At 46.2% G+C, this 27,750-nt stretch overlaps 1 protein-coding gene across 4 annotated transcripts in view; it reads right to left on the reverse strand.

The window, feature by feature from the left end:
• HDLBP (high density lipoprotein binding protein) overlaps positions 1–27,750 on the reverse strand; it is a 74,328-nt gene that overhangs the window by 29,976 nt on the left and 16,602 nt on the right. The window contains exons 2-6 of one of the 4 annotated variants that reach the window (XM_059393922.1): positions 17,593–17,684; positions 7,129–7,193; positions 5,827–5,939; positions 4,185–4,342; positions 2,742–2,957 (exon numbers count right to left, since the gene is read on the reverse strand). In XM_059393922.1, the coding sequence (XP_059249905.1) occupies positions 2,742–2,957; positions 4,185–4,342; positions 5,827–5,902 (450 nt within the window). In that variant the 5' untranslated portion in view covers positions 5,903–5,939; positions 7,129–7,193; positions 17,593–17,684. Of the gene's footprint in view, positions 1–2,741; positions 2,958–4,184; positions 4,343–5,826; positions 5,940–7,128; positions 7,194–11,621; positions 11,740–17,592; positions 17,685–27,750 lie in introns of those variants that run through there. The other 3 variants (XM_059393920.1, XM_059393919.1, XM_059393921.1) reach the window with 3 other exon arrangements.

Consider the following 27,750-nt stretch of genomic DNA (forward strand, 5'->3'; position numbering starts at 1 on the left):
TAAAATTCCATCTTTTGGGGGCACCTGGGTGGCTCAGTTGGTTGAGCGACTGCCTTCAACTCAGGTCATGATCCTGGAGTTCCGGGATTGAGCCCTGCATCAGGCTCCCTGTTCGTTTGTTTCTCCTTCTGCCCTTCCCCTTCTCATGCTCACTCTCTCTCAAATAAATAAAATCTTAAAAAAGTAAAAACCTTTAAAAATCTCCATCTTTCATCTTCATTACAACTATCAGTTTGAACTCATGCGATAGGTGAAGAGTTCCACATTAGGTCTGTGGCCATGATCAGCCCGGCACTCTCCAGATTAGAGATTAGGAGCTGGGAGACATGAATGGTCATCCCAGAAAGCTGCAGGGTGCCAACCCAAACGGGGTCCCACTGCCCAAAGATGATGCAATCTCACCTTAACAACTAATCAATATATCAAAAGTTTGTAATGACACAGAGAAGGATTCACGGATCCCCAGCAGAGATGCTGCAGCGCCAATGCAGTCCCAACACTGACTGAGCAGCCGGTGGAGGCAAGCTCGTCACAAGGACAGCAACCAGTGTGGGGCAGGGGGCCAGAAAGCTGCCATCCACACCACAGTGAACTGTGGAGAATAATCAAGAATAACCAAGAACTTTATTCATGGACGGATTTGCTGAAGACTCTTGAGTCTAGGGATCCATCTGGGAATCAACAACAACTACACAGGACCACCCAACAAGTTTTCTTGCCAGACAAGTAAGTTGAATGTGAAAGTAACCACCGGGATATAACCACCACTTCACAGGCAACAGTGAGGGACAGTGAGACAAAGCAAACACCTGCTTGTCCCCCAAAATCAAAGGCTTTAAGAAAAGGAGGAGAGGGCACTGCTGAGGAACGGAAGAGGGCATGAGCTCCAACACACACAGCAGGCAGGCCTTGTTTGGATGCCAATTTAAACACGTCAACTCAAAAAAAAAAAAAAAAAAAGAAATGCACAGATTAAAAAAAATAATAATAAATAAAATAAACACATCAACTCAGAAAGACATCTGGAGATAATGAGGAAAGTTCATACACAGACCATGTTAAATATGGGCTTATGTCCAGAAATTAAAATTAATTTTAATAAGTGAGTTAACAGCCCAGTAGATTATTTAAGAAAAAAAAAATAGGGGCACCTGGATGGCTGAGTTGGTAAAGGTCCGTCTTTGGTTCAGGTCATGATCTCAGGGCCCTGAGTCCTGATCCAGTCCCACAACTGGACTCCCTGCTCAGTAGTGAGTCTGCTTCTCCCTCTCCCTCTGTGCTCTTTCTCACTCTCTCAAATAAATAAGAATCTTTAAAAAAAAAGTGGGGGCACATGGAATGATTTACAAGTGAATAACATATCTGCAATCTGCTTTAAAGTAATGGCAGCAGATGTGTGGGGTTGCAGAGAGGAGTGGAGTGGTTTGGGTCTCCTCCCTGCCTAGTTTTCAATCACAAATTACTCAAATATTCACAAACGAGTAAACAGCAAAAGCCTGAGAGCTTACTGCTATGCACTAGCCACAATATGAAGCAACTGACACATATTTTCAACTACTTCCACTTAATCATTTCATTCCCTGAAGCTACTGTGGGGGTTAGGGACTATCCCAAGGCCCTGTGTGGCCAAGGGAGAGAGAGCTTGGACAGTACAGGGCAAATCCTGTCCTCCCTGCTGAGCCCCTGGCTCCTGACCCACAGTGCCCTACCTTCTAGCCACCATATTCTAGAGCTGCTCCCCAGTCAGCTCACAGACTCTGGGGAGGACCCCCACTTTTTTTTTTGGAGGCTGTATTTTAAAGTATCTTTACCCAATGGAGGGCTCGAACTTCCAACCCCAAGATCAAAAGTTGTACTCAGTATACTGACTGAACTAGACAGGCACCTCCTGGACCTCCATTTCTAAGTAAACCCAACTAAAGCTATACCTATTCAATGAAACATTTTTTTAACTTTAAAAAAAAGTCACTTATTTTAGAGAGTGATGGAATGAGAGAGAGCATGTGCACGTATGTGTGCCAGGGGACGGACGGAGGGAGAGAAAATCCCAAGCGGACTCTGCGCCAACCACAGAGCCCAATATGGGGCTTGATCTTAGGACCTCAAGATCACACCCTGAGCTAAAATCAGGAGTCGATGCTCAACCGACTGCACCACCCAGGCATCCATCATTGACATCTGAGTAAGATTCTCTGCGTTTACCTTGATCTTTAAATGATACCGTGTGGAGAAACGCATCACAGGTTTACTTACTTATTACAACAGTCCCCCAGTAAATTTCAAGTAGTGCTATCAGACTGCTAAGGACTATGGGAACTAGTTGAAAACAATAACATTTGAACTTGTACTCTCCCGAGATAGGATCTGGAAATGCATTTTTAAGCAGCAATGGGGTGACTCTTGAACCTCGCCCTGGGAATGAGTGACTTGTGGTGGTGTCCTCATTCTACCATCCTGCAGTCCTGGCTTCTCGAATGTCTCGGCCTCAGGGACAAGCCTTTATCTTTCAGTCTATTTGCCCAAATAGCAAAAATGGTTGGTGTCCCCCCTTCTGTCACTGATTTAGTGTTTTTTTCAGCTAAAAATGCTGAAAGGTCCCGAACATTGTTGCACTACCTCTGAACTCTGGACTTGAAGACCTGGGAGGGAAGGGTCTGATGAAACCAGAGCCGTATGTATTGGGAGCCAGTGGCACAGAACTGGAGTACACCCACCAGGAGGACGGGGCTGGCGAGACCCACCTGAGTCTGCAGTCTAGCGACAATGTCCTTCCGGGCTTTCATGACGGCGTCCAGCTTCCCTGACACCATGATGGAGAGGCCCTGGTCTTTGGCAAGAGACAGCTCCAGATGGGCACCAGTCCTCTGCATGATCTCCAAGCAGATTTTTGCTTGTTCACCTTCTCCAAACTGGTTCATGTCCTTGTATTTTCTCTCCTCCAGGGGTACATGGAACACCTACTCAGCAAAGGTCAAAAAGGGAAGGTGAAGACATCAAGAGATGGGAGGGCGTGTAAGGGTTTAGGCACTGAATATGCAGAGTAAGAAGCACGAGTTCACTCATCTCTATGTATCCCTGCTCCTAGGCTAGAGAGACTGGAGTGGAGAGGCAGTCAGAAAGCACCAAAGGGCAGGAGGCAGGCGCTCCAGCAAAGAGAACGACTCCCTGACACAGACAGCAAAGAAGCATCAGGTGGCAGCCGAGTGCAGTGGAGGGAAGAGACAGGGAAGGGAGAGAGGCTGGAAGACAGGGGGACACAGAGAACCACCACACATAGAGGTCAGCAAGAGCAAAAGGGTGAGGGCAACGAATAGGGGCAGGCGGGGAGCAGTATGAGCACAGTGGGGTGCAGTCCAAGCAGGAAGAAAGGAAAGGGCCAGGTCCCTATGCCTCTTCTACAGCAAGAGGTGAAGGCAACGAAGCAGGGTTCAGGCAGGAGGATACAAGCTGACCGATGATCCAGCTTCGCTCCAGCTGTTCTGTGGAGGAGGGAGTGAGCAGAGGCAAGGGTAGAAGGAGGAGGAACCAAAATGACTCCTGTTCTTGGGTCTGAACCCCTATGTAGAACATGGTGCAGTTAACATGATCAGGAAGACTGAGGACACACCAGTCCCATCTTAGACAGCCACCAGAATGGAAAGATCCAGGATACAATTGGTTAAGAGTCTCAGGTTCAGTGAAGGGGACTTCTCAGCAAGTGGGTGGTAGGTGATCGGCAACCACAACCCAACACGAGTACACACAGAGAGAAGTACTTTGCCTGCCAATATCCCATGCTAAGGTAACAGAGAGATGGGGTAACGAGATCAAAGAAAACCAAGAAAATGGGGTCACGTACGCCAAAAGGAAAAGACTTGCTTTGACATGGTGGGAGAGAAAGCAGAGAAGACGGACAAGAGAAGTTCTTGTTGGGGCTGGTGACGTGGAAAGCCCCTTCCAGCAACTGGGAGCAGAGACGGTTGTAGTGGACCTAAGAAACAACGGGACCTGTTCCTCGAGTGCCGGGACCAGACGGTAAGCATGAGCATGGACGGCTCACAAGCAGTGGGGTCGGATCTACTCCGAAAGCCTCTCCCCTTACATGCCCCAAAGCCTGCTCATTCGTGTGTGTTCAGAACCCATTCCATCAGAGGCTTCCACTTCCTGCTTGGAGGAGCAGGTAAAGAAAAGAAAGGAGTTTCTACCTGAGTGATGACAGAAGCTTTGATGGGCCGGATCTTGTTACTCCAGGCGCCAGCAGGCTCCTGGGCATTTTCCAAGCAAGCTGATTTCTCCGGGAGTGGAGGAAAGGCATCTTTGTAGGTTGGGGGGTCGCTCTCCTCTTCTGAATTTAAAGTAGCAACTGGACCGGCCAACATGGATTAAAAGGAAATACAGTGCTTTCAACATTAGACAAAAAAACACTTGGAGAGTTTTAATGTCAAAATAGAAGAGAAACAACATTAATTTCTTGAGTGACACCCTGTACCCCAATCCCTTCATTCAGCGATGGGAAGCATCCCAGGAGGTCCCTAGGCCCAGCGTGCCCTCAGGTTCAGCATGTGGCCTGGAGAAGTAGCCTTCCTTAGGAGCGGTCAGTTCAGACACTGGGGGCTCCACTCCTCTCTGAACGGGGTGAGCCCCTTGAAAACAGGCCTTACCACAAAGAATTTCAGCCCCAGACCCTGCTGATCCTGTACTTAAAAAAATCACAACTATGACAATGCCTGGCACATAACCAGCCCTTCAGTTCGCAGAACAAGATAACGCTGTTGCTCAGCACTGCCTGTGGGGACTGCCTCTGAGACAGACTCCAGCCGACTGCCCACCAGAGTACACGGTGCTGAAAATCACCCTTGTGGGAGCTGCCATCTCTGACCCCTGCCCCCTGCAAAGAGCAACAAAAGCAGTAAGTGCTTCCATTCCCCACAGTGCCCTGATCATTCACGGTTTTGTGTCCCATTAACCACAGCTCAGTGAAAACAGGAGAGGAACTGTTTTGGATCACCCCAAATGCCCCAGCAATGGAAGGGCTCAATAAAACCCACTGTGAATGGATGTGCCACAGAGCAGGGAGATGACCTTTGGAATCAGACAGGCCTGCGTCCATCTCGGGGTTCACCACTTCTAGCTGCGCAGCTCTGCTATGCGGGGACACCAGTAAAGGCCTGGCGCTGACAAGCAGCTGGAGCCCGTCAGAGCCTTGCTTCCCTCATCTAGAAATGCAGACTCTACAGGGCTGGTGCATCAGGTAAAGAGAGTACGTCTGGCAGGCACTCTGCACGATGTGGGCCTCCACTGCCCTAGAAATGAGCACTTATAACACAGCCAGTGGGATGCACGAAGTGAGTTTTTTATTTTAATTACACTTAACAACTGACTGTTGATTCAGTTAATCTACTCTCTCACCTGAACATTTTAAATAATTCTACATACAGCTGAAAGATTATAGATGAACCTTTAGCATTCAAATCAAGCTATCCTGTTTTTGTAAATATATACCAGATTTTGAAGGATTTTAGTTCAGCACACTTGGGGGACAGCAATTTTGAAAAACAATCTCATTTTAATGACCAAAGATCAAAATCACTGGCTTTCCCGAAAGGAAGTGGTCCACACTTCAAAACTTCCTGCACCCAGAAGTATCTGTCAGTCCGCCCAATTCCACCCTGCACAGAAGAGCCATGCAGGCAGTGCCAGATGGAGCAGGGAAGAGGTAAGAGGCCAGGCTCCACCCCGCAGCTCCTCCAGTCCCAAAAGGCACTTCTCAAAGGCCCTAAAGGTCTGACAAAGATTTGGAAGCAGTGGTGTCTCCAAATGGGAAGATGAGGACAAAAGGGCGTTCACCTTTCATCTGTTGCGGAATCAGCCCACTTCGGTGTTCAGCAAAGCTCTCTTGGGTCAAAACTGCAACGGAGCTCATGGTTGATCTCGCGCCTACGCACAATCCGGGTGAGCCACTGAAGCGGGAGGGAGGGTTGCAGAGACGAGAGTGTCAAGGCACAGCCAAACTGTGAGGCACAGAGTTTTAGCCAAAGGCTTCATCCTGTTTCACCAGCAAACCACACCATTTTCTTCACTTACAACTTCTGATACAAAAGGATACCCAAACTTTCAGTAAATGAGGAAAGGAAAAATGCAAATGAAGGATGGTCCTTGGACAACTCTCTCCTCAAAGGTTATCCTCTATGTGAGGAGCCAGAGGCCCCAGCTGACAGCTCTAGTCCCATGATCTCTGGGGCTCTAGAGACAGCCTGCAGATCAACCTCTGGAAGTTTTTCCTAACAGCCATCTCAGTTATTTTGTTCATCCACGTGCCTCCTGATGCTTATAAAATACACCACAGGACAGTGGCTACAAGAAGCAATCAGCCCACCTCTGCAAGGATAGCAGGCCCGGTCAGCAAGGCCCAGAGCACTGCACACTCTAGCAATGTCCACAGGCCCCAAGGCACAAAGAGCAGTCTCTCATCACCCACTGGTGACACTATAACAGCAAGGAGTGGGCGGTGAAGTGCCTGACAGGGGCTGGCTGGTTCTTGTCTGGATGTCCTAGCTCTCACGGGTCAGAGTGGACTCAGAGCAGGTGGGACCTGGCCCAGGGGCACACAGTTCCTCAGTTCATGGAAGGCACCAAGCAGTCTCTGCCTCCAGACCCCACGCCTGAGGGCCGGGGTATGCAGTAGGACTCGGGCTCATCCAGGCAGGTGTGTTCACTTCCTCCCTTCAACTCTAGGTGAGCTCCAAGCTACTGTGATGAGAAGAAACCCACTCTTTCATGTCATTATGCTCCAAGTGTCTTTCTCCACCACCATGGCAAAGCATAAGAGAGGTAAGTGATGTAATAAGAGAGAGCTTTTGCCTAATTTTCACAGCTCCGTGAGACCTTGTTCCAAGTTCAAGAAAATTAAGCCCTGCATTCCTCACGAGATGCACGACCCAAATTCAGATAATCCTGATCAAATGTAATTCACATTTGAGAGAATAGGTTTAAAACTAGGTGGAAGCCAGATGATGTACCTGAAGGGTACACGTGGACATGGCTCCTGTCGTTACAGCAAGTCTCTCAGGAGCCACTAGAAACGTAATGAAAGAAGGTACACATGCAGCCCAGGGACAAGAAACCTTCAGAAAGGACAGTAACACTTACCAGCAAAACGGTCAGTAGCCAGAGAGTCCGTCCTGAGGCCGCCTATGTCAGCCTGCCAGTTTTTGCTGTGTGGGACAGGAAGGGAGGACAAACAAGAAGAAAACCAGAGGGAAGTTACTTATCTGCATTCTACAACCCAGATCCTTTTACCTCCCAACCAAAAGAAAGCAAAACGTTATTTATACTTTGCTTACTAATACTAATATTTAGACAAGTTTCTTGGGGGAAAAAGGATGCTCTGCCCCCAGGCTACTAGCTTCAAACAAAACCTATCAGAATAAAATCTAAACCATCCAAAACTTTGAGAGGGCAACTTTTCCCCCTGGACCTGAGGGAGTGATCCCTTAATGTCAAAACTTTTAAATTTGACCATTTTGAAGTAACATCCTTACACAATTGATGGTTCTCCTGCATGGCTGAGTAATTTCTCCTGTATTCCCCTTAATCTCTGACTGCTGTGCCACAAAGAAAAAGACTCGGTGAAACTGCACTCCCATGCAGTACAGAATGTGGACCTTGGGGTCCTGAGCTCTTTAGGGTGACTGAGAGCTACTGCCTTTATGAGCTCGCTATGGGTTTGTAGTTACTTTGTTCTCCCTGTTCTCCTGTAAAAGTCCTTCGGTCCCTTCTAATCCACTGGGGATTTAGAAACCAGCCATAAAATAGCAGGGTTGGAAGGAGCCTTCAAAGGCTGTCTGGGGAGGACCAAGAACTACTCTGTGAAGCAAGAGGGTGTGGGCCATCTTGCCTTGGGGACTTCGGGAGAGGGAGGCTTCCCAGTAGGTTACCTGCCGCTTTACACAAACCCCACACACACTCAGTAAAGTGCAAGGAGGTGGATTTTACGATGGGGGTAAGTAAGGTAGGTGTCCAAAATGGGAGAATCCACAACAGTAATAAGAACACCGACTACCTAAATGGAGAATAACATTGCCAAATTCTTGTCAATACGGCGACGCGTAAATCAGAAGCTAGAAGACAGGTCGCGGCAATCAGGGGTGTATCAGCAGACTCTGGATTTAAGAGGGTCTCATTATCCAGCAGCGTTTCAGGACTTAAAACAAACAAACAAACAAACAAACAAAAACCCGAACAAACAAACAAAAAACCCCACAAATCTCTAAATGCAGGGTTTGAGTCACACAGGCAAAGTATAAACCAGAGAGGTTCTGGCCTCTTTGGGGCCCGAGTCCCACCAGACAATCCTCTGTACCAAGATGGATAGAGAAAAATGAAGATATATTGACCAGGACAACTCTGAGAATCTCCCTCCAACAATGCTAGCCCACAGGTTCTAAAGATTAAGACTTTGCTATGAAATCAAAGTGTCAGAGTAGCACATCCACAGATGGATTTCGATAAGGTATAGAGCACTTGGAATCCCTGGGGTTCCAAGTGTCTAGCCTGTGCACATTTAGCTAGGCTAGGCACAAGATGGAGGTGTTCTAGGTCAAAGTGCCAGCAGCGAACCCAGGACCCAGGTGTCCACCCTGCCCTCCTTGCTCAGAACTCGTACTTGGGCTGTACCTGCTCTTTTACCTGCTGACCTTGCATCTCAACAGCCTCCCACTCCAGGTCACGCTATGTCACTTCCTAAAACCTACAGCCATCTACTCCCTAATGAGAGACAGACGGACAGACAGCTTCTCCACATGAACATGTTCATACTCTCTCCTCTGGGTTTCCACTGACCAGCCTCCCTCCTGCCCTTCTGGACAAGGGCAAATCTTCAGTGCCCAGTGATAACCACGGGTAAGCCTATAAAATACAGTAACTGTCCATCCCACCTCCCCTCCTCCCAGGAGCAATTTCCACCCTGCACCTAGTGTCACCTAAGATAAGACCAATTCCTAAAAGTCTCTTCTGAGATAGCTAACACCTTTCAGCAGTCAATTCCAGCCAACTCTTCTACAAAACTCCTTAGTCCAAGAGGCTCAAGAAAGGGTCACCAACCCTACTAAACCTACTAATGTGTCAGAGGGAGAGCCTATCCCAGAGCCTCTAATGACCCCAAGTGTGCACAGGCCCTTGAGCAGCAGAACCGAGTGGATCTCCAGAAAGTCCAGACTTGTCTGACAAGATACGTGAGGTCTCTAGTCCCCAGATTTCCAGTGGCAGTTTATCACAGGTGGAAATGAATGGATCGCAACAAGTAGCAGAGTTAACATCAGAGCTCTTATATCAAATAAAGTTTCTCATTTTCTTATAAATTTCTCAAAACCCCATGTTTTTAGAATCTACTTTAAACACATATGTAAATGCAGACCTCCCTCTACCTGAGGCTCTGGGCTGAGACTGTATAAAAGGCCAATGGCAGTTCTCCTAACAAGCTCTCAGCATGACTGCCTGCCTGCCTCTACTTCCACAAAGCAGCACCTAAGAAACTGCCCCCCACAGCCTTATGCCCACCCAAACCTGCTCCCTACTAGCCCTCGTTCTGTCTTCACAGACAACACCCAGCAAGATGACTCCCACTCCATCGAGTCTTTGGACGACCTCACCAGTGATCACTACTATCTTAAGTTCTCAGGGGACCTTACACAAGCTCCATTATCAAAGAATAGAGGCCAAACATGCTATCACAGTTCCTCACTTAATCTAATAAACTGCTCAAATCGAGCTGGAAAGGGACCTCAGGCACCACTTGACAGCAATCTTTGACTACCACCAGAGAGGACCTGTGCGGCTTTCCAAGGGAGCCCTGCTTCACCTCTGCACAGCTGTCAGAATAGTCTGCCTCATGTAGTGCCAAGATCTACAACTTCTTGCTCCACTCTTGCCACAGAGAACAAGTCCACTCTTCTCTACAAGAGTGCTTCAGACATGTGAAGCCCTTTCTCCTCCAGTTCTTCCCAAGATTGCTCCAATCCCTTCCTCATTTTGGTTGCTCTCAAGTACTCTCCCTGCAGGAAGCACTGAGATCCACTCACTCAAAGCAAATCTCAAACTACTCTCAATGTGGACTTTAAGTCTTATTTCTCAGAGTGTAAATGTTGGGAGGGGTGCACGGGGGAACACCTCTCAAAATATAACTAAGCAGCAAACAGAACTAGACCCAAAGGAAGGCAGGCAGACAGAAGCACAGACTCTACTCTTCCATCAGGGAGAACTGTCAGGCACTCCTATCATGTGGGAGAAACTCAAAGTCCCAATGACATCTGCAGACTACATCTGAAGCCTGATCCTAACACACAGACAACAGGAAAAGTCTTTAAAAGAAGAATTTTCTTTCTCTATTATAAACACTTGTTGATTCCCTGGTGCCATTCTGCCAATTATATTTTCAAAAGGAAAAGTCTTTGCAAAGAAGTAAAAGCAGGGAAAGAACTTTAGCTCAGCCACCTAATGACAATCTCCTTGCTTCACAAAACTAGACAGGACTGAACATGGATGACATCAAGAACCTCCGGTGGAAACCCAGAACTCCCGTCCTCTTCCTCCAAAATCAAATTTACTTTTATCCCCACACTAAACCTGCAAAGGAATTTCCCCCCCAAAAGTACTTCTCAAGACCCACAAACCAAGCTTGAGAACAAACCCAAATTCCCCGCGGGCTAAAAGTTCCCAAAGCTCCAAGGCGAGAGCGCGAGGCCCCACGAGGGCCAGGTGAGCGGCTCTGGCGAGTTCCGAAGTCGGCACCCGTCCCGCAGGAGGAACTTTCGCAGATGCCACCTCAGCAGGCCCTCCCACTGGCCACGCGAGCCCGCGGGCGGGGACAGGCTTAAAGGGGCAGTAACGCACTCGGCCTCCCCGCCTTTCATCCAAATTCGGTATTTTTCCGTAATGTATTTTTCGTGCGCGGACCCTGGGGTGCGTCCAAGTTGTGCGGCAGCCCTCCAGGGGAGCAGGCCCACCGACCACGTAGACTGGCAGCAGGTGGAGGTGCGGCTGGGCCTGCACCGGCCCTGCCACTGTCCCAGCCCCGGCCCTGCCCTTCGGGACCCGCACTGCACCCCCGGCACCCCCCCTCCCATCCCGGGCCGGAGGGGGGTGCGGGGGGGTGGGTGGAAGGAGCAGCCCCGCGGCCGGACGCCCACGTCACCGGCCCGGGCCCCAGGTCTGCCGCCCCTCCCCCGCACCGGGCTAAGGGGCTGGCGGGGGGGGGGGGGGCGGCGGGCGCGGGGGGCCGGGGGGGGGGGCCCCGGGGGGGGGGGGGGGGGGGGGGGGGGGGGGGGGGGGGGGCGCGCGGGCCGGCGCCAGCGACTCGGGAAAGTTTCTCACTCTTCCCAAGCCGGCGCCGCGGCCCATGCGCAGTGCTGACACGTAGCCGCCCCCCGGGTCGGGCCGGGCGGCGGAAAGGGAGGGAGTGCTTGGGAAGGGGGGACGCCCGGTTGGCGGCAGCGGGGGAGAGTTGTGGGGGAGGCGACCGCGGCCCCTCCCCCGCCCGGCGCTCCACGTCGGCAGCCCGCGCCCCTCCCGCCCCGCGCCCCAACTTCCCCGTGCGCCCCCTCCGCTCTAGCGCCCGCCCCCGCCCCCCTGCGGCCAGTGCTCACTGCTCGGGGTCGGCCCGTCCGTACCGCCGTCCCGCCGCCCGCCGCCCGCCGCGGAGAAGCCGGGCCGCGCTCCGAGACCGGCGACCGGGCCCCCGCGGCTATATAGGGCGGCGGCTCCAATCCCGCCGAGACACGTCAGGCGGCGGCCGCCCCGCCTCGCCCCGCCCCCGCCGCCGCCGCCGCGCCCACGCTCCGCCCCCGCCGCCCCCCGTGGGGTCCCCACGCGCGGCTCCCGTCCCGCCCGGCCGGGGCGAGCGGTCAGGGTCTGGACCCAACTCCGGAAGGGCTCCATGGCTTCCAGAGTGGGTGGTGGGGTCGGAGACTTGAGAAATGCACCCCCCAACCCCCACCACCTCCGGAGCGCGGCGCGGAGACCCGCACCGGCCGGCCCAGTCACTGGCAATACCGCCTGCCTCCCCACCCGAAAAATAAACGAGACCGCGAAGGACAACACAAAGGAAATTAACTGCCGCCTCCTCCTGGTGCACGGATGGACGCTGAAGCGGCTCCAACCGAACCCAAGTCCGTGCCCCAGAAGTTCGGAGCAGCTTCCTTCCGGGTGCTCCGGGGGGGGGGGGGGTTCAGCTCCTGGTGTAGCTCATCACCTCCACAAGTAGCCCCACTCGCTGACCACCCTCCTTATGTCCATAGTGCATGCTGTCCGCATTGAGGTAAGAACAGGTATGCCTACTACGTGCCCAGCCCAAGAGCCAGCAGGAGAATCACCTCCACTCCAGGGGCTTCCACCCTAGACGAGGAGATGGCTGATCAGGTCTGTGACCCTTGCATAATAAATAATTGCACTGTTTGATTTTTTTAAAATCAAGGGCGGGCCCAGCACAGTAACCTGTAGACATCAGCTTGTACCTCTGATAGAAGTGTCCTGAGCAGAGTCCTACATACATTACGTGTGTGCCCTACACAGGGCAAGAGCACGGGATTGTGGGCAGAAGAGGCCAGCTTCAGCAGGAAGCCCACAGCCTGGTCAGCACAGCTGGTAGCTCTCATACAGGTGTTGCTGAGGTGGGGAGGATGACCGGAATTTGGAGTGGGAGAAAGCGCAACCAGATGTACTTTTTTCAGTGGAACACAAAGTGTTGGGGGGAGGGGGTTGGGCCACTGCAGTTGTTCAGTGTGAAGGTGACACCAGCTTTCAGTTGTGGTTGGCAATGGAACATGAACTAGGTGGCCAGATTTGGAAGGTAGCACCAAGAAGTTCCTCACTAACTGAAGGCAGAGCCTGATAGGAGTTAAGAATGGGGGGAGGGGCACCTGGGTGGCTCAGTCAGTCGGGAGCCTAGGGGCTCAGTCATTAAGCCTCTGGCTTCCACTCAGGTCATGATCCCAGGGTCCCTGATCCCGCATCAGGCGCCCTGCTAAGTGGGAAGCTTGCTTCTCCCTCTCCCACTCCCCCTGCTTGTGTTCCTTCTCTTGCTCTGTCAAATAAATAAATAAATAAAATCTTTAAAAAAAGAAAAGAAAAAGAAAGAAAATGAATGTCAGGGAGGTTCTTGGCTGCCTGCACTGAGATTGGGAGACTAAAGGAAGACCAGACTGGAAAGGGAGGAGTGTGATGCAAAAAGCTGCCTTGGGGATGTGATGTGAGATGCCCACTGGATGGCCAAGTGCAGAGGTCAAGTCGGAAACTGCATGTGCAAGCTGAAGGTCAGGGGAGAAGCCCAGCCCGACCAGCAGGAGCCCCTCATGACATCACTGCAGAAGAGAAACTATGTGAGGCAGTCAAAAATCCACCCTGTAGAGCCAAGGACATCATCGTCAAAGCACTGCCCCAAGTCCCTAGGGTGGGACCTGGACAGATGGCATATCCTTACACTTGGAAGAACCTCCTGAAGCACCAAGCTCTTCAGCATCCCTTACTATGGTTATTAGTGTTTGCAGGTAGTCCTTCCATGGAGACTAACCAACCAGCAACTCAGACAAGTGTGTTTTTTTGTTTTGTTTTTAAAGTCAGTACTGTGTGTATATGTGTGTGGCGGGGGTGGGGGGGGCGGGGAGGGTTGAGAGGGAGGAAGAGGGGAGGGATTCCCAAACAGTTGGCAGGTCAACTGTCAAGAAACTTCCAGTGAAGCTTGGCAATCACCACAGTCAGAAGGCTCACATGGTAGCTGCTGCACAGAAGCCCTTAAGAGATGTAAAAAGACACTGTAAAATCAGATGTTGAATTTGTGGTACAGACCATCCCAGGATGCTTCTTTGCTGATCATTATGACCAGCTTTTCTTCCCAGCAAGCTTCAGTGCATTAAACTAATAGTTTGTAGAGGCAGATTTTGAGAGCGCTGGGTCCAGCAACAGTCACACCAGTAAATGTGTGAGGAACCCCCCTATGGGTACCTCAAAAAGGGAACATCAGTCTGTGACATTTGGGTTTTTAGCTCTCAAGGGGGATATACATGGGAGAAGATGTGGGCTTGCTCAAGTTAAAATTTAGAACAGCATCCCCAGCCCCACACAGCCATGGCCCTCAAAAGAACTCTCAACAGAAGGTAGGCCATTTGGGGGGAAAAAAAAGAAGAAAACAAACCCACCAGCATAGAGACTTTCCAATCTGCTTTACCAGGTGGTGAGAGCTCCTCTTGAGTATCAGCAACCATGGACTAATACTCAATAAAGATTTAGGGCTCAAGTCCTTACAACTCCCATTTTTCTAGGACCCCACCAGCCCAAATCTAGGAATTAGCAACACAGAAAGCAACCCCACACAGCAGAAAATAAACCTCATACCAGGCTACAAGTCATATCCACAAATCTATCCACAATGCAGAGAGGCTGTAAGTCCAAAATTCAGAAACGACGACGACTGAAGTTGGATTAGACTCAAGAACTTCAGACGACAGAACTATCAGATTGAGACTGTAAAAAAAATCCTAGTAATTAGAGATGTAAAACAGAAAGGTGGCCTTTAAAAACTGTCAAGAGATAGAATAAATGCAAAGGGTTAAGAGCTACTGATACCAGCGGAGCCTGGGTGGCTCAGTCAGTTAGTTATGCATCTGGCTTTTGGTTTTGGCTCAGGTCATGATCTCAGCTTTTGCTTGAGATTCTCTCTCCTCTCCCTCTGTTCCCCAAACTCCCTCGCATATGCTTGCGGTCTCTCAAATTAATAAAGTCTTAAAAAAAAAAAAAACTATAGATAAGAGAATGAGAAAGTCCAACATAGTCTAATAGAAGTTCCGAAAGAAGCCATCACAAGGAACAGAGAAGCAGTATTGGAAAAATAGCAGGGAAAATTCTAGGATGTAATGATAACCTCCTTCCCCCATGCAAGAAATAGAGCAGGTAGCTGGCAACACCCTTTAAAATAATTCACCCCGAAACATGCCAAAGACAAGAGTAGAACCTAAAAGCGACTAGAGAAGAGGCAGCTTACCTATGGAGGAACACCAGGAGATTGCACACCTGCCAGAGGCCAACAAACCAACACCTGTAAACTATGCTGAAGCAAGTACCTGTCGATTCAGAACCCTTTCTGTCATTTAAAGACATTTAGACTATGAGCAAGCTATTGCTACAGATGGATGGCTGCTGGAGTAACCACTGAAGGGACAGGCTCTGGGAAGGAGGAACCAAGAGCCAGAGAGTCCTGCCAGGAAGAATACTGACAAAGAAACCAGTAACCCAGATAAAGTGAAACAAGCGCTGACCACATACTAAACAATAAAATCGGGAGGAAATTAAAATACAAAATGTAATTAAAATAGTAAGCAGCAACCAAATATAAGATGAAAGGAAGAAACTGAAGTGGGAATATTTCAGATCATTATTTGAGAAAAGGTTAGAAATACTAATTTTAGACTTTGTTGAATTAATAAAACAAACTTAAAAATAATCTAGTGAAAGCACAATTTTTAACTTTCAAATAAAAAAAAATCTAAACTCCTATTCAAACAGAAGTTCCTGGCAATGTTCTAGATCTTGGATGAGATCTAACTTAGTGGATCTACTAATGGTGTAGTAGATTCAGAGGTATTCACTACATTATACATGATTACTTATCAGTTACATTACTTTGTATTAGTAATTATTAACTGAAAGAAATGAAAAAAGAAAACAGAATAGGAAGCAGGAGAAGTAAAAGATGAGCAAGGCAAATGAAGCATAAAATATGGAAGAAATGAATCCAGATGTGGTAATAATCTAATGTAAATACAAAACCAAGCTAAAAGCTAATTCAGCCACCTAAACCATGTGGACACAGAGGCTGAAAGTCAAGGGATGGAAAAATAGTCCAGGCAAGTCCTAACTGATGAAAGTTGAGCTAGCCATATTAATTTCATATAAAGTAGGCTGTAGAGTAAGAACTAAGAAGGTCAAGATTAAAAAACCCAAGTCAGTTCCAAGTACAATTATGTACATATCAAATAATACAGCTACAAAATATATAATATAAGAACAGGAAGGTCACTAGAAGTTGACATATCTAGGATTATAGACAAAGGCAAACTCAGCTCACAGATTATGAAGATTGAAACTGTACAGAAAGTTAAAACAATGTAGTTAATGAATCTACTTCATTGGATTATGTAATCCTTCACCCAATTATTAGAAATGACCTATTCCTCTCAATCCTAACAGAATTTTTATAAAATCTGGCCAGCAGCTAGCACAAAACAAAAACAATTAACATCATAACATTCTCTAAATACAAAAGAATCAATCAGGAGTCAACTTAGAATTTTAAGAAGCCTGGAAATTTAAAAAATTGCTTCTGGGGCACCTGGGTGGCTCAGTGGGTTAAAGCCTCTGCCTTCAGCTCAGGTCATGATCCCAGGGTCCTGGGATCGAGCCCCGCATCGGGCTCTCTGCTCAGCAGGGAGCCTGCTTCCTCCTCTCTCCTCTCTCTCTGCCTCTGCCTGTCTCTCTGCCTACTCGTGATCTCTGTCTGTCAAATAAATAAATAAAATCTTAAAAAAAAAAAATTGCTTCTAAATAACTCATGGGTCAAAGAAGAAATCTGAAAATATTTAGAACTAAACCATAAGCAGTTCCTTATCCAAACTTGCGGAATTAAGCCAGAGTGTTGCTTGGACACAAGTTTATAGCCTTAAGCCATAATATTAGTGAAGAGGGAAAAGTAAAAATTTAATCATCCTCTCCTGAAATTAGAAGAACAAAATAAATCTAAAGAAAGTTTAAATTAATACAGATAAGAAATTAATGAAATTATGAGATTAATTAATGAGACATACAAGAGAGAATAAAACTTACAAAGGAGTCTTTAGAAAGATCAGTTAGATCTCTGGGCAGATAGTGACCAGTGGGGAAAAAAAATAAGAACAGGTACAAACAGGCAATACTAAGAATTCAAGGGGGTCAAAACTACGGCCACAGCAGAGACTCTGAAAAATCATACAAGAATTCTACTAAGACAAGCATTATCAAAAACTTGAGGGCACCTGGGTGGCTCAAGTGTCTGCCTTTGGATCAGGTCATGATCCCAGCGTTCTGGGATGGATGGGGACTGCCTGCTCAGTGGAGTCTGCTTCTCCCTCTACCCTTCCCTGCCTGCTTGTGCACACTCTCTCTTTCAAATAAATAAAATCTTGAAAAAACAAAAACAAAAACCACAAAACTTGAACACTCACATACACACATGCATGCACACACACACACACACACCTTGAAAACAGAGGAAATAGGCAACTTCAGAGTTAGAAATGGAGTTTATGTAACCAATCCTCCTAAATTTTCAAAGAAACAAATATAAAGATCTCAGCAGAGAGGCCCACCTGCTTCCATAAGGAAGCCCTAAGAAATTACCTTCCCAATTCACTTACAAAGCTAGGAGGAATTTAGTATTTCCTAGACAAGGAAAACAGGAGAAAAGAATGTATTGCTTCATAATCTATCAAACTGTTCTAGAAAGTCAAAACAATATATAACTATAATGACCATTTTATTCCAATCATGCAAGGTGGTTTAATATTGGAAAGATTAAGTAGGGGCGGGCACCTGGGTGGCTCAGTTGGTTGAGCGTCCGACTCTTGATCTCAGCTCAGGTCTTGATCTCAGGGTCGTGAGTTCAAGCCCCACTTTGGAGCCTACTTAAAAAAGAAAAGACAAGACAAAGTAATTTACCACATTATTACACCAGGGCAAGAATGATTTTTATCACCTCATAATATTCAAATGAAGAATCTGATATAATCTGCCCATTCCTCATAAAAAGGAAAAATACACGGACATCTCCTTAGCTAAATGTTAGGCGCCTACCAGAAACTCTCATGAGAAGCATTCACTTTAGGATCGCAAAGACCAAGAGGGTTGCAACTGGGCAATTTCCCTATTCTAACCTAGGCTTGAGATGCGAGCCAGGGCAGGAAGGCAAGAAGAAACTGAGAAACTGGAAACAACTGTCCAAGTACAAGAGCCAGGAGGAGCTATGGATACACTATTAGAGCTCAAAGTTTCCTGGAAACAGGATCAGTACACAGAATCAAACATGTTCCAAAACACCAGCAACATCAGAACATCAGAAGTCAATCTAGTAAGAAAATAATAGGATTTATAGAGAAGGTTCTAAAAACCTTTTTCAAAATACAGAAAAGACCTAAAAATAAATGGAGAAATGCCACATTCACCTATCTAGGAAGACTTCATCATAAAGACTGTACTTCTCCCCTAATCAGACTAGAAATTCATGCAACTGCACCATAAACCTCAAAAGGGGGTGTGCAGGTGTGTGTACATATGGAATTTCGCAACATTTAATGCAATTTTTATTTCGGTAATATTACTATCTACCATTTTTTTAAAAAGATTTTATTTATTTCTTTGACAGAGATCACAAGTAGGCAGAGAGAGAGGAGGAAGCAGGCTCCCCGCTGAGCAGAGTCCAATGTGGGGCTCAATCCCAGGACCCTGGGACCATGACCCGAGCCGAAGGCAGAGGCTTCAACCCACTGAGCCACCCAGGCACCCCTCTATCTACCATTTTTATAATACTGTATTGTGTAACAATATTTCTGTAAAAAGTTTTTAGAATATTTACATATGCAATTATATTTATTCAACAAATCTTATACAAAAGATCAAAGGCCAAGAACAGCCAATTACAGCTGAGGAAAATAAGGTAGGGAGAACTTGCCCTCCCCAATACCAAGCTTTCACAGCTATAGTAATTCAGACAGTGTGATGCAGAACAGAGAACAGTGGAGCAGATGGGAGGCACGACGCAGACATCCTAACAGACACTTCTATCAGAGATGAACTTGTGGACAAATTACAATTGATGCCTCCGTGAGAACTGGCTACCTAGATGAGGAAAAGTGTAGATCCTTACTTTATACCACTCACAGAGCCTTCTAAGGCTGAAGATGCAAACACCATGAGACAGCAATCCCACTTCTTTTTTTTTTTTTTTTTGGAAGATTTTATTTTATTTTATTTGTAAAAATTTTATTTATTTATTTGACAGAGAGACACAGCGAGTAAGGGAGCAGAAGCAGGGGGAATGGGAGAGGGAGAAGCAGGCTTCCCGCCGAGCAGGGAGCCTGATGTGGGGCTTGATCCCAGGGCCCTTGGATTATGACCTGAGTAGAAGTCAGACACTTAACGACTAAGCCACCCAGGTGCCCCGGAAGATTTTAAGTAAACTCTACACCCAATACAGAGCTCAAACTTACAATCCTGAGATCAAGAGTCGCACACTCCACCTACTGAGGCAGCCAGGCGCCCCAATAATCTCACTTTTAGATGTCTACTTTTGGAAAAAAGCTTTCCCGTGTGAGTAAAGGGAAACCTAGACAAGGATGCTGTCCTCACAGCACCCTGGTGGCGACAGCCAACAACACCCTGTCAATGGCTAAACACAGATAAAGGTGTGTGATTTGGGCTACTTACCTTCTTTGCTTTAGCTAATAACCTGACGGGACTCCGTGGAGTGGAACCTTGCTGAGGGGGGTCAGGAAGGACAATGGACCAGAGAACACCTCCGAGGCCATGGGGGCTGTCAGGTCTGATCCTTGCTCAGAGGCTGTGCGATCCTGTAAGAGGCAGGCACTGAGGGATGGGAATGTTTTGCACAGTCTGCTGTCCCACACTGATTGTGGTGGTTGGGTCTGGGCAAAGAAGAGTATGCTTTCATCCCATTCTGAGAGCTCAAAAACATAAACTCATTTTAGGATTCAACTTATTCCTCCCTGGCTATAAACTGTAGTGGCAGGTTGACTAGGAGGACTTTCTAATACCGACCACATCAAAACTAGGTTCCTTTCTAGGCTCAGAAAGGCTATTTATTGCTGTAGGACATCCAACTTGGAAGCCTTGTTCCCTAAAGTACAGCTGTCCCATTCCAGTCAGGCGGGAAGCGAATGGCCTTGGGCTGCTGTCTCCACACCGCTCTGATTTCTCTATAGAAAGTGATATAGGAAGGGGACCAGAGTGTTCTTCAGGGACCCTGCTACTAGATTTCCATGTCTTTTTCTTCCACCTAAGTGTCAGCTAAGTCATCACAGGCATCCACAGTGAGGACAGAATGTGTGCAGAACACCACACCTGTGGTCAAGACAAGTTCAGAGTCTTCCTTGGATCCTATTTGGGTCACCTTGGCAAGTCATTTAAGCTCTCAACTTCTACAAGTTTCCCATTTGTAAACCCTTGGGGACTTTGTAAATTGTTACAAAGATTAAGGAAGATAAAACTGCCTTACAGTAGCCAGCCATCTCACTGTATGAGAATATTAACATTTAATTCCACTGAACAAATACATTTAATGTAGCACTCCACTAATTTCATGAATACTGAAATTATCATTGTATCTTTATACAGATGAGGACAGAATAGCATTTATATAGAGCCTAATTCAAGAGCATGTGTCAGATAAACACACATTGGAACTCTTTTTATTTTTTTTTAGAAAGATTTATTGTTTATTTTAGAGAGAGTATGCAAGAGAGCACCCACGAGCTGGGGAGCAGAGGGAGAGAGAGAACTCCAAGCTGACTCCCTGCTGAGTGCAGAGCCTGTTGTTATAGGGCTTGATCTCATGACCCCGAAATCACGACCAGAACAAAAACCAAGAGCAGGATGTTCAACCAACTGAGCCATCCAGGCACTCCCACACCTTGTAACTCTTTAAATAGCAAATGGGACAATGAGTTAATGGATTTCCATAGAAATGAAAGGAAAACTGCCTCTTAGCCACATTGGCCAGCCAATACTAGTGACATGTGGCGACTGATACTCGAGACATGGCTAGTCCCAGCTGGTGCATGCTTTGGGTCTGAAATATACACCAGATGTTGAAGACTTCATAGGGAAAAAAACACAATGAAAAACACCTTGCTGGTGACTCTGTACTGATCACATGAAGAAACAATGCTCTGGATTGGGATAAACAAAATATGTTATTGAACTTAATGTCACTTGTTTCTTTTTATGCTTTTAAGGTGGACAGTAGAAATTCTAAAATTCTACAGAAAACTCTTATTTCAACAATGGTGCTACAGAGCTGGCTTTCCAATCCAAAGCAGAAATGGAATCTGACAAAAAGGTTTTTCTTAATAAACTTCATATCAGTCTTTTTAAACAGTCCCAAATCAACTTACTACAAATTTCTTGTTTAAAATAAATAAATTTAGATTAGGGGAAGGAACAGAATGGGTACTGTGTCTGTCATGAGGGTCTCCTCTACCACAAATGCCCAGGAGTGCGTGGCATGGGGAGCTGTCTCAAAAGCTTCCAGGAAAGAAGTGACCAAGTTTAGTGCACAGCATTCCTTCCAAGGACTCCAAAACACATTAATAAACCACAAAAAGGGTGAAAGACAAAAACATCTTTCACAAAAGGCTAGGGAATGTTTGAGTTGTACAAAAGAAAATGCATATTTCAAGTGGGAGGAGATCCTACATTATGCTTCTGTTTGGCAAAAATGAAGTTGGATGAGCGTCAGAAAAGGTACAGGAAAACTGGTGTGGCTGGCAGAATAACTGATGTGATCTCTTTGGAAAGCCATCTCATCATATATTGTAACTTAAAATACAAATATTTTTGGAATCTTTAATTCCTGCTTCTTGGAACCTCTCCCACATGTGCTCACATAGGTGCCGAGAAATAAACACACTATGGCTTTTTGGCAGGAGCGAAAGACTGGACGTCTGTGTTGTCTGTAGCAGGGGGCTGGGTAAGCAAACAATGCTGGGACACCAAGTCTCATAATGGACCTGCCGACTGAGCAGGTCTCCACCCACCAGCAAACTGAGAAAGGGTGCCACCTTCCACTCGTGCACCTGCCTCCCGCAGGCCTGGAACTCCAGCTCCCACCTGTGATGGTCCACACTTGCTCCCAAACCTGTTTATGCCAGTCCTGCTTTTTAATGTAACATGATTTAAGAATGTAAAATAAGGAAAGAAGACTGAAATGCTTCTACAAATATTAAACTTATCGAACTGAGATTCTCAGTAAGGGCAGACTGCTCTAAAAAATTATGTCAGTTAGGTGAAAAATTCTTAAAAACCTCAAGGAATCTGACATTCTAATTGCTCTGTGTCTTAAGTTCTTGATCCACTTTGAAGAAACTGATGCTGAATGCCCTAGATAACACAGTAGGAGTCTGGTTTATGTAAGAAGAGATTATGTAGAATCCAGTCAGCAGACCCTTAGATACAAGGTCTCAGCCCTGGACCCATGACTCGGAAGTGAATGAGCGTCCCTCCCTCAACCATACAGCCAGTCTCAGTCAACTCATGAGTGAGGGGCAGCTGTGTTACATCAATATGCAGCTAGCTGTGTTAGAGAGACATGTTCGTATGTGCAAAGACTATCTATGATCTGTTCCTTGTAGGCTATCCAAGACACCAATAACAGAAGAGGGAGCATGGAGCCAGGCAACAGGAAACACCAGCATTCGGAGTGGGGGGGGGGGGAACTGTACTGACAGACTGGAAAAAGAAGCAACTATATTAAGTTGGGAGGTGACCACATGTAAAGACAGCATATATTTCTTACACCACTTACCAAAAAAGGTGTGTTTTAACGGGTTTAGAAATTACAGGTAGACATAGGTTTAAGTGCTCCTGATGGTCAGCTGCAGGAGGGGGGACAGCTCTGTATTGTATGAAGCTCCTTACTTTTTCTGTGGATACTTCTGTTTGGAGAGGGAAACAAAGAGGTACTATTAAGCAGCATCTGCTACTACAAATCAGCAAAGGCAGGGTCACAAGAATTATTTTATTATTATTATTAGACCATGTTATCAGCAAGAGGTCTGCAGTTCAGACTTCTTTGTTGTTCATTTCCCTGTGAGGGACTGTTGATTACAGAGAACAGGCAGCCTTACACAAACTCTTCAAAGCCCCTGGGAATTAGAAGCTACCTAAGGCTGTCTTTACATATCTGGAGAGTGGTACAGGAGGGTACAAGTTCTGCCCAGCTCCCAGCTCCCAGAGCTAGAAGTGAGGGACAGGGAGAGACTTTGGAGACATGTCTCACCTCAGCCTAAGGAAAAATGCTCGGGAGAGTGAGAAAGCCTCAAGGGACTTGCACGCAACAAACTGGGCCCAGCTGCTCTCACCAGGCACAACTGCACATGGCAGCCACTTGCTCAGACCCCTCCTCACGGTCTCCTCCACATCTAAAATCATTTGTTCTGTTACAGAAGCCAGCCATTGCTTCTAGGTGGAAATGGATCCTGTGATCCTTGGGTCATCTGTGTCTCTGAATGCCATGGTAACAGGTTTCAGAGCAGCAACAGACTGGGGGCCAGAGCAAGTCCCATCTCAGGGGAAGGTGGTATGGGAAGTACAGCAAGGGCAGAACAGGGATGAATCACCTGTAGGGGACGGATCTGGCCATAACCCCCTCAGTCTTACAATTAAAGAAATACTTTTGATCTTCTGACTATAAATCCCATGAAAATGATAAGAAACAAAATAATTCTAAGGGCAACAACTTACTGAAAAATGTATTTTCTTCCTACAATGTACACAGGAAAAGTCAGGTTTATAAGCCTGACTTTTAGCTTGTACTTATAAAACATTGTGCTAAAGATACAAAGTTAGCTCAAGTCATGAGTAGAAATACCTAGGAACTAGAACCAGTCCTAGATATGGAATGGAAATGGAAATGTAATGCTTCTTTATGGATTCTCTCCTGTCCAGGGTATTAAGCCCTGGTAGACACTCAAAGTGTGACACTGGACATGTCACCTCTCTTCACTTGGCCTGTTTGCTCATTTGTCATATGAGGAGGAAGAGACGACTCCATCATCTCTTCCAGCACTGTCTTTCTGAGTCTGCTCTAGGAAGTGAACCTCACTTTTAGATTTATGGAATTGCTGGTATAGCTGCTCCCCCCAAAGAACTAATTCAACATAAAGGTGGCAAACACCATTTGCCACTAATACAAGTCCCATGTACAGACTAAAGCAGATATATTTCACTCTATATCCTGGACTCAGAACAGGCCACCATGTGGCCAGAGCATCTGGGGAGCAGCAACTGAGCCATTTCACCTGTCAAGAGACAAAGGTGGGCAGGGCAACAACAAACGGTTGCCCCACTATTAGAAAATCAGCACCAACCAAAGAGGGATATAGGGGAGCCGGGGAAAGAAGCAGAGGGCAGCAGAGTCCAGATCAGCATGGCAGCCCCAGACTCAGGAGTACCCACCAAGCCACTCCAAGCAGGTATCAGGCAGCTACTTGGCATGGATTCTACCTATTGTGTGAAGGAAGGACTGATTACCCAGAAGGGTAGCAGCAGAAACAGTAAGAAATAACAAGGTAACAAAGTCTGGAAACAACCACAAGTTCATTAAGGAAGAGGGAGACTAAACAAATCATGCTATATCCATCATGAAGTAACATGCAGGATAAAAGAGATTTCCACCCACTAGTACTTGTGGTCTCCAGGGTATATGGTTAATAACAAAGGCAACAGAGGACAACAGGTGTAGGGTATGGCACCTTCCCCTAAGAATCAGAAATACAGTGTGTCTACACGCACATGCGTGCGCGCATGTGCACGTGCGCGCACACATACACACACACACACACACACTAGAAGGGCAGGGGAAGGGATGGAAACCACATCCACCTGAATACACCACCACTCACAGGTTTTCTAGTACCATATAAATTAGAGAAGTTCAAACTAGAAATAAAATGTCCTGTTTCTTTATCTGGATGCTGGCTCTATGCATGGGTTCTGTCAGTGATAATGCACTGACCCATACACACTGAAGACGAGCACCGCTCTATTACATTTCAATAAAAAATTCACTTAAAAAAATGGAACAAATCTAACAATGTTGTCCCATTGGGGCATAAACATCATAGAATAGGTAACAAAAACACAGTAATTTGACAGCATATTCCAAGTGGGATGGATATATCTGGATAATGTGAGCACTGTTATTCTAAAAATGTTAAATGGTAACATTTAGATAAAATGGTGACATACAGGTAATCAGGTAATCGAGTTAATATCCTTAAGACGACGATTTTTGGCACAAGATACACACTGAAATAAAAATCTTGTCAATATCTATTTGAATATTTATTTGAACCGGAAATGTCCATATTCATGATTATTTTCCAAGTCTGTCTACTATAAGAAACTGAAAATTAATAAAGGGAAATCTCACTAAACTGGAGTGGGGAGGATAAAACGGGGAGTCACACAACTCAATGCCAATTATAATAAGAACTGTCTATTACAGACCCCAACAGAAGAATCATCAATTACAGGCCCAAGAGGGAAGGCCATACATACACTGCCTCTCCTACCAGAAATCGACCACCCCTGCAACCAAGCCAATGAGGAACTGACATCCTAAATCCTGAACTCTTGCTTCTCTCCAATGGACATTCCTTCAAAACAACCTCTTCCAAGTTCCTCCTCCTTCTTCATAAAATAAAGTTCCTCTTCTTTGTTGGACTTGCCTACCATTTTGCCACAGCTTGCATGTCCAGAATCACATTTCTATCTTCTTAAATTAATCCATTTTTGCTGGTAAAATGACTGATTTATTTCTATGTTTAACACAACAGTGGCAGTGAGCATCCCTACCTAGCACATGGCATCCAAACACCATTTGCCACTAAAAGGAACCAGGGTTCCTCCGAAAAAATGGCTGATGGGACACCTTGCTGTGGCAGAAAGGAAGGAGTCACAGACTAATGGAGTCATGTCCAAGAACACAGAAGTCAACTTGAAGAAACAATATGTACTTCAAAAAATGGTTTAAATGGGCCAAAACACAATGATATATGTACCTGTAAGTTGATAATACCAGGAGAAAAAAGCCACAAAAATACATTGTCACTTTGGAAGTTGCTAGTCCCAATGCGTTCTTGGCAATGATAAAGGAAAGGAGGAGCTGCACTTTAGGGTAATCAGAACTGAAAAGGGAAACCTTCTTTACAGGAGAATGTCAACTAATAAGTGTAGACACAGAAAGAGAAAATTCTTGGGTGCCTAGGTGGCTGAGTTGGTTAAGCATCTGACTCTTGGTTTCAGCTCAGGTCATGATCTCATGGTTGTGGGATCAAGTCCCATATCAGGCTTTGTGCTCAGTGCGGAGTCTGCTTCAGATGCTCTCTCCTCTCCCTCTGCCTCTCCCCACTCGTGATCTCTAATAAAAAAAAAAGAAGAAGAAAAAAAATTCTTCATTTTGCAATTGCCAATTGTACACTAACTCACTGTTCCCAAAGATCATTATTCAATCATTATTCCTGGAGCCTGTGCATGTTACAGAGGAATTAAGTTAAGAATACTGTGATGGGGAGATTATCTTGGATTAAACAGGTGGAACCTAAATGTAATCACAAGTATCCTTAAAATTGTGTACTTCAAAGATGGATGACAGGGTCACCAGGAATGCAGGTAGCCTCAAGAAGCTGGCAAAGGCAAGGATTCTCTCCTAAAACTTCCAGAAGTAGAACCTGCTGACACCATGACTTACCCCAGTGAGAGGACTTCAGCCAAGTCTGTGGTCATTTATGATAGCAGCAAAGGATACTAAGACACCAATGAAATAATGGACACAAGCAAAATGGCTATGAAAGCCACTAGATGACTGGTTGATTGAGAGCCCCTATGAGGCACAGTCAGCCTCTGACACTGTACTGTAACATCACAAAGTGACAGCCACACATCATGCCTCCTGGTATACTGCAATATGGTACACACCACAATCCAGGATGTATTCTTTTTTTTTTAAGATTTTATTTATTTGACAGAGATAGCGAGAAAGAGAAAACAAGCAGAGGGAGTGGGAGAGGGAGAAGCAGGCTTTCTGCTGAGCAAGAAGCCTGCCGTAAGCTCAATCCCAGAACCTTGTGATCATGACCTGAGTAAAAGGCAGATGCTGAACAACTGAGCCACCCAGACGCTACCAGAATGTATTTTTGACCCCTATACCTTCCACCCCCCACAGCCCTGAAAAAACAAAAAGTCAAACCTGGAACAAATTAGACATTTAGACATAGCTATCAGTTTATGGGAAATATGAGGATCACAGAAACACACTACATACCACGATACAATCAACCCAACCCAGAAAGTGGGGTATGCCACCGCACCAATGGCTCTGTAGCTTTCATAAGTAAATGGCATTTAAAAAAAAAAGAGAAAGAAAAAATTGTTACAGATTTAAACAAACAAACAAACAAACAAACAACACCCATAAAAGACGGGCCCCTGCCTAGGTGGCTCAGTGGGTTTAAGTGCCCAACTCTTGACTTCAGCTCAGATCATGATCTCAGGGTTGTGAGATTGTTTGAGCCTGGAGTGGCAAGTTGCCTTGTCAAGCTGGGCTCACTTGGAGCACGGTGCTCAGCGGGGCTCTGCTTAATATTCCCCCCACCTGCTTCTGTGTACTTAAAAAAAGAGAGAGAGAGAGAGAGAGAGAGAAAGAGAGAGAGACAAACATGACATCAACCAAATGTAGTGTGGAGAAACCTTCTTTGGGTTTTGATTCAAATAAACCCTGTGTATGACTTTTGGAGAAAACTACACACAGAATAGATATTGGACAATATTAACAACATATAGTTAATTCTATCAGGTATGGTTTAAGTCCTCCTCTACTAAAGATACATGCTAAAGTATTTCCAAGTGGCAGGTAATCTGAGATTTGCTTATACTAAAATACTCAAAACTAAAAAA

The sequence above is a fragment of the Mustela nigripes genome, chromosome 3 (assembly GCF_022355385.1).
Source record: "Mustela nigripes isolate SB6536 chromosome 3, MUSNIG.SB6536, whole genome shotgun sequence".
Taxonomy (NCBI): domain Eukaryota; kingdom Metazoa; phylum Chordata; class Mammalia; order Carnivora; family Mustelidae; genus Mustela; species Mustela nigripes.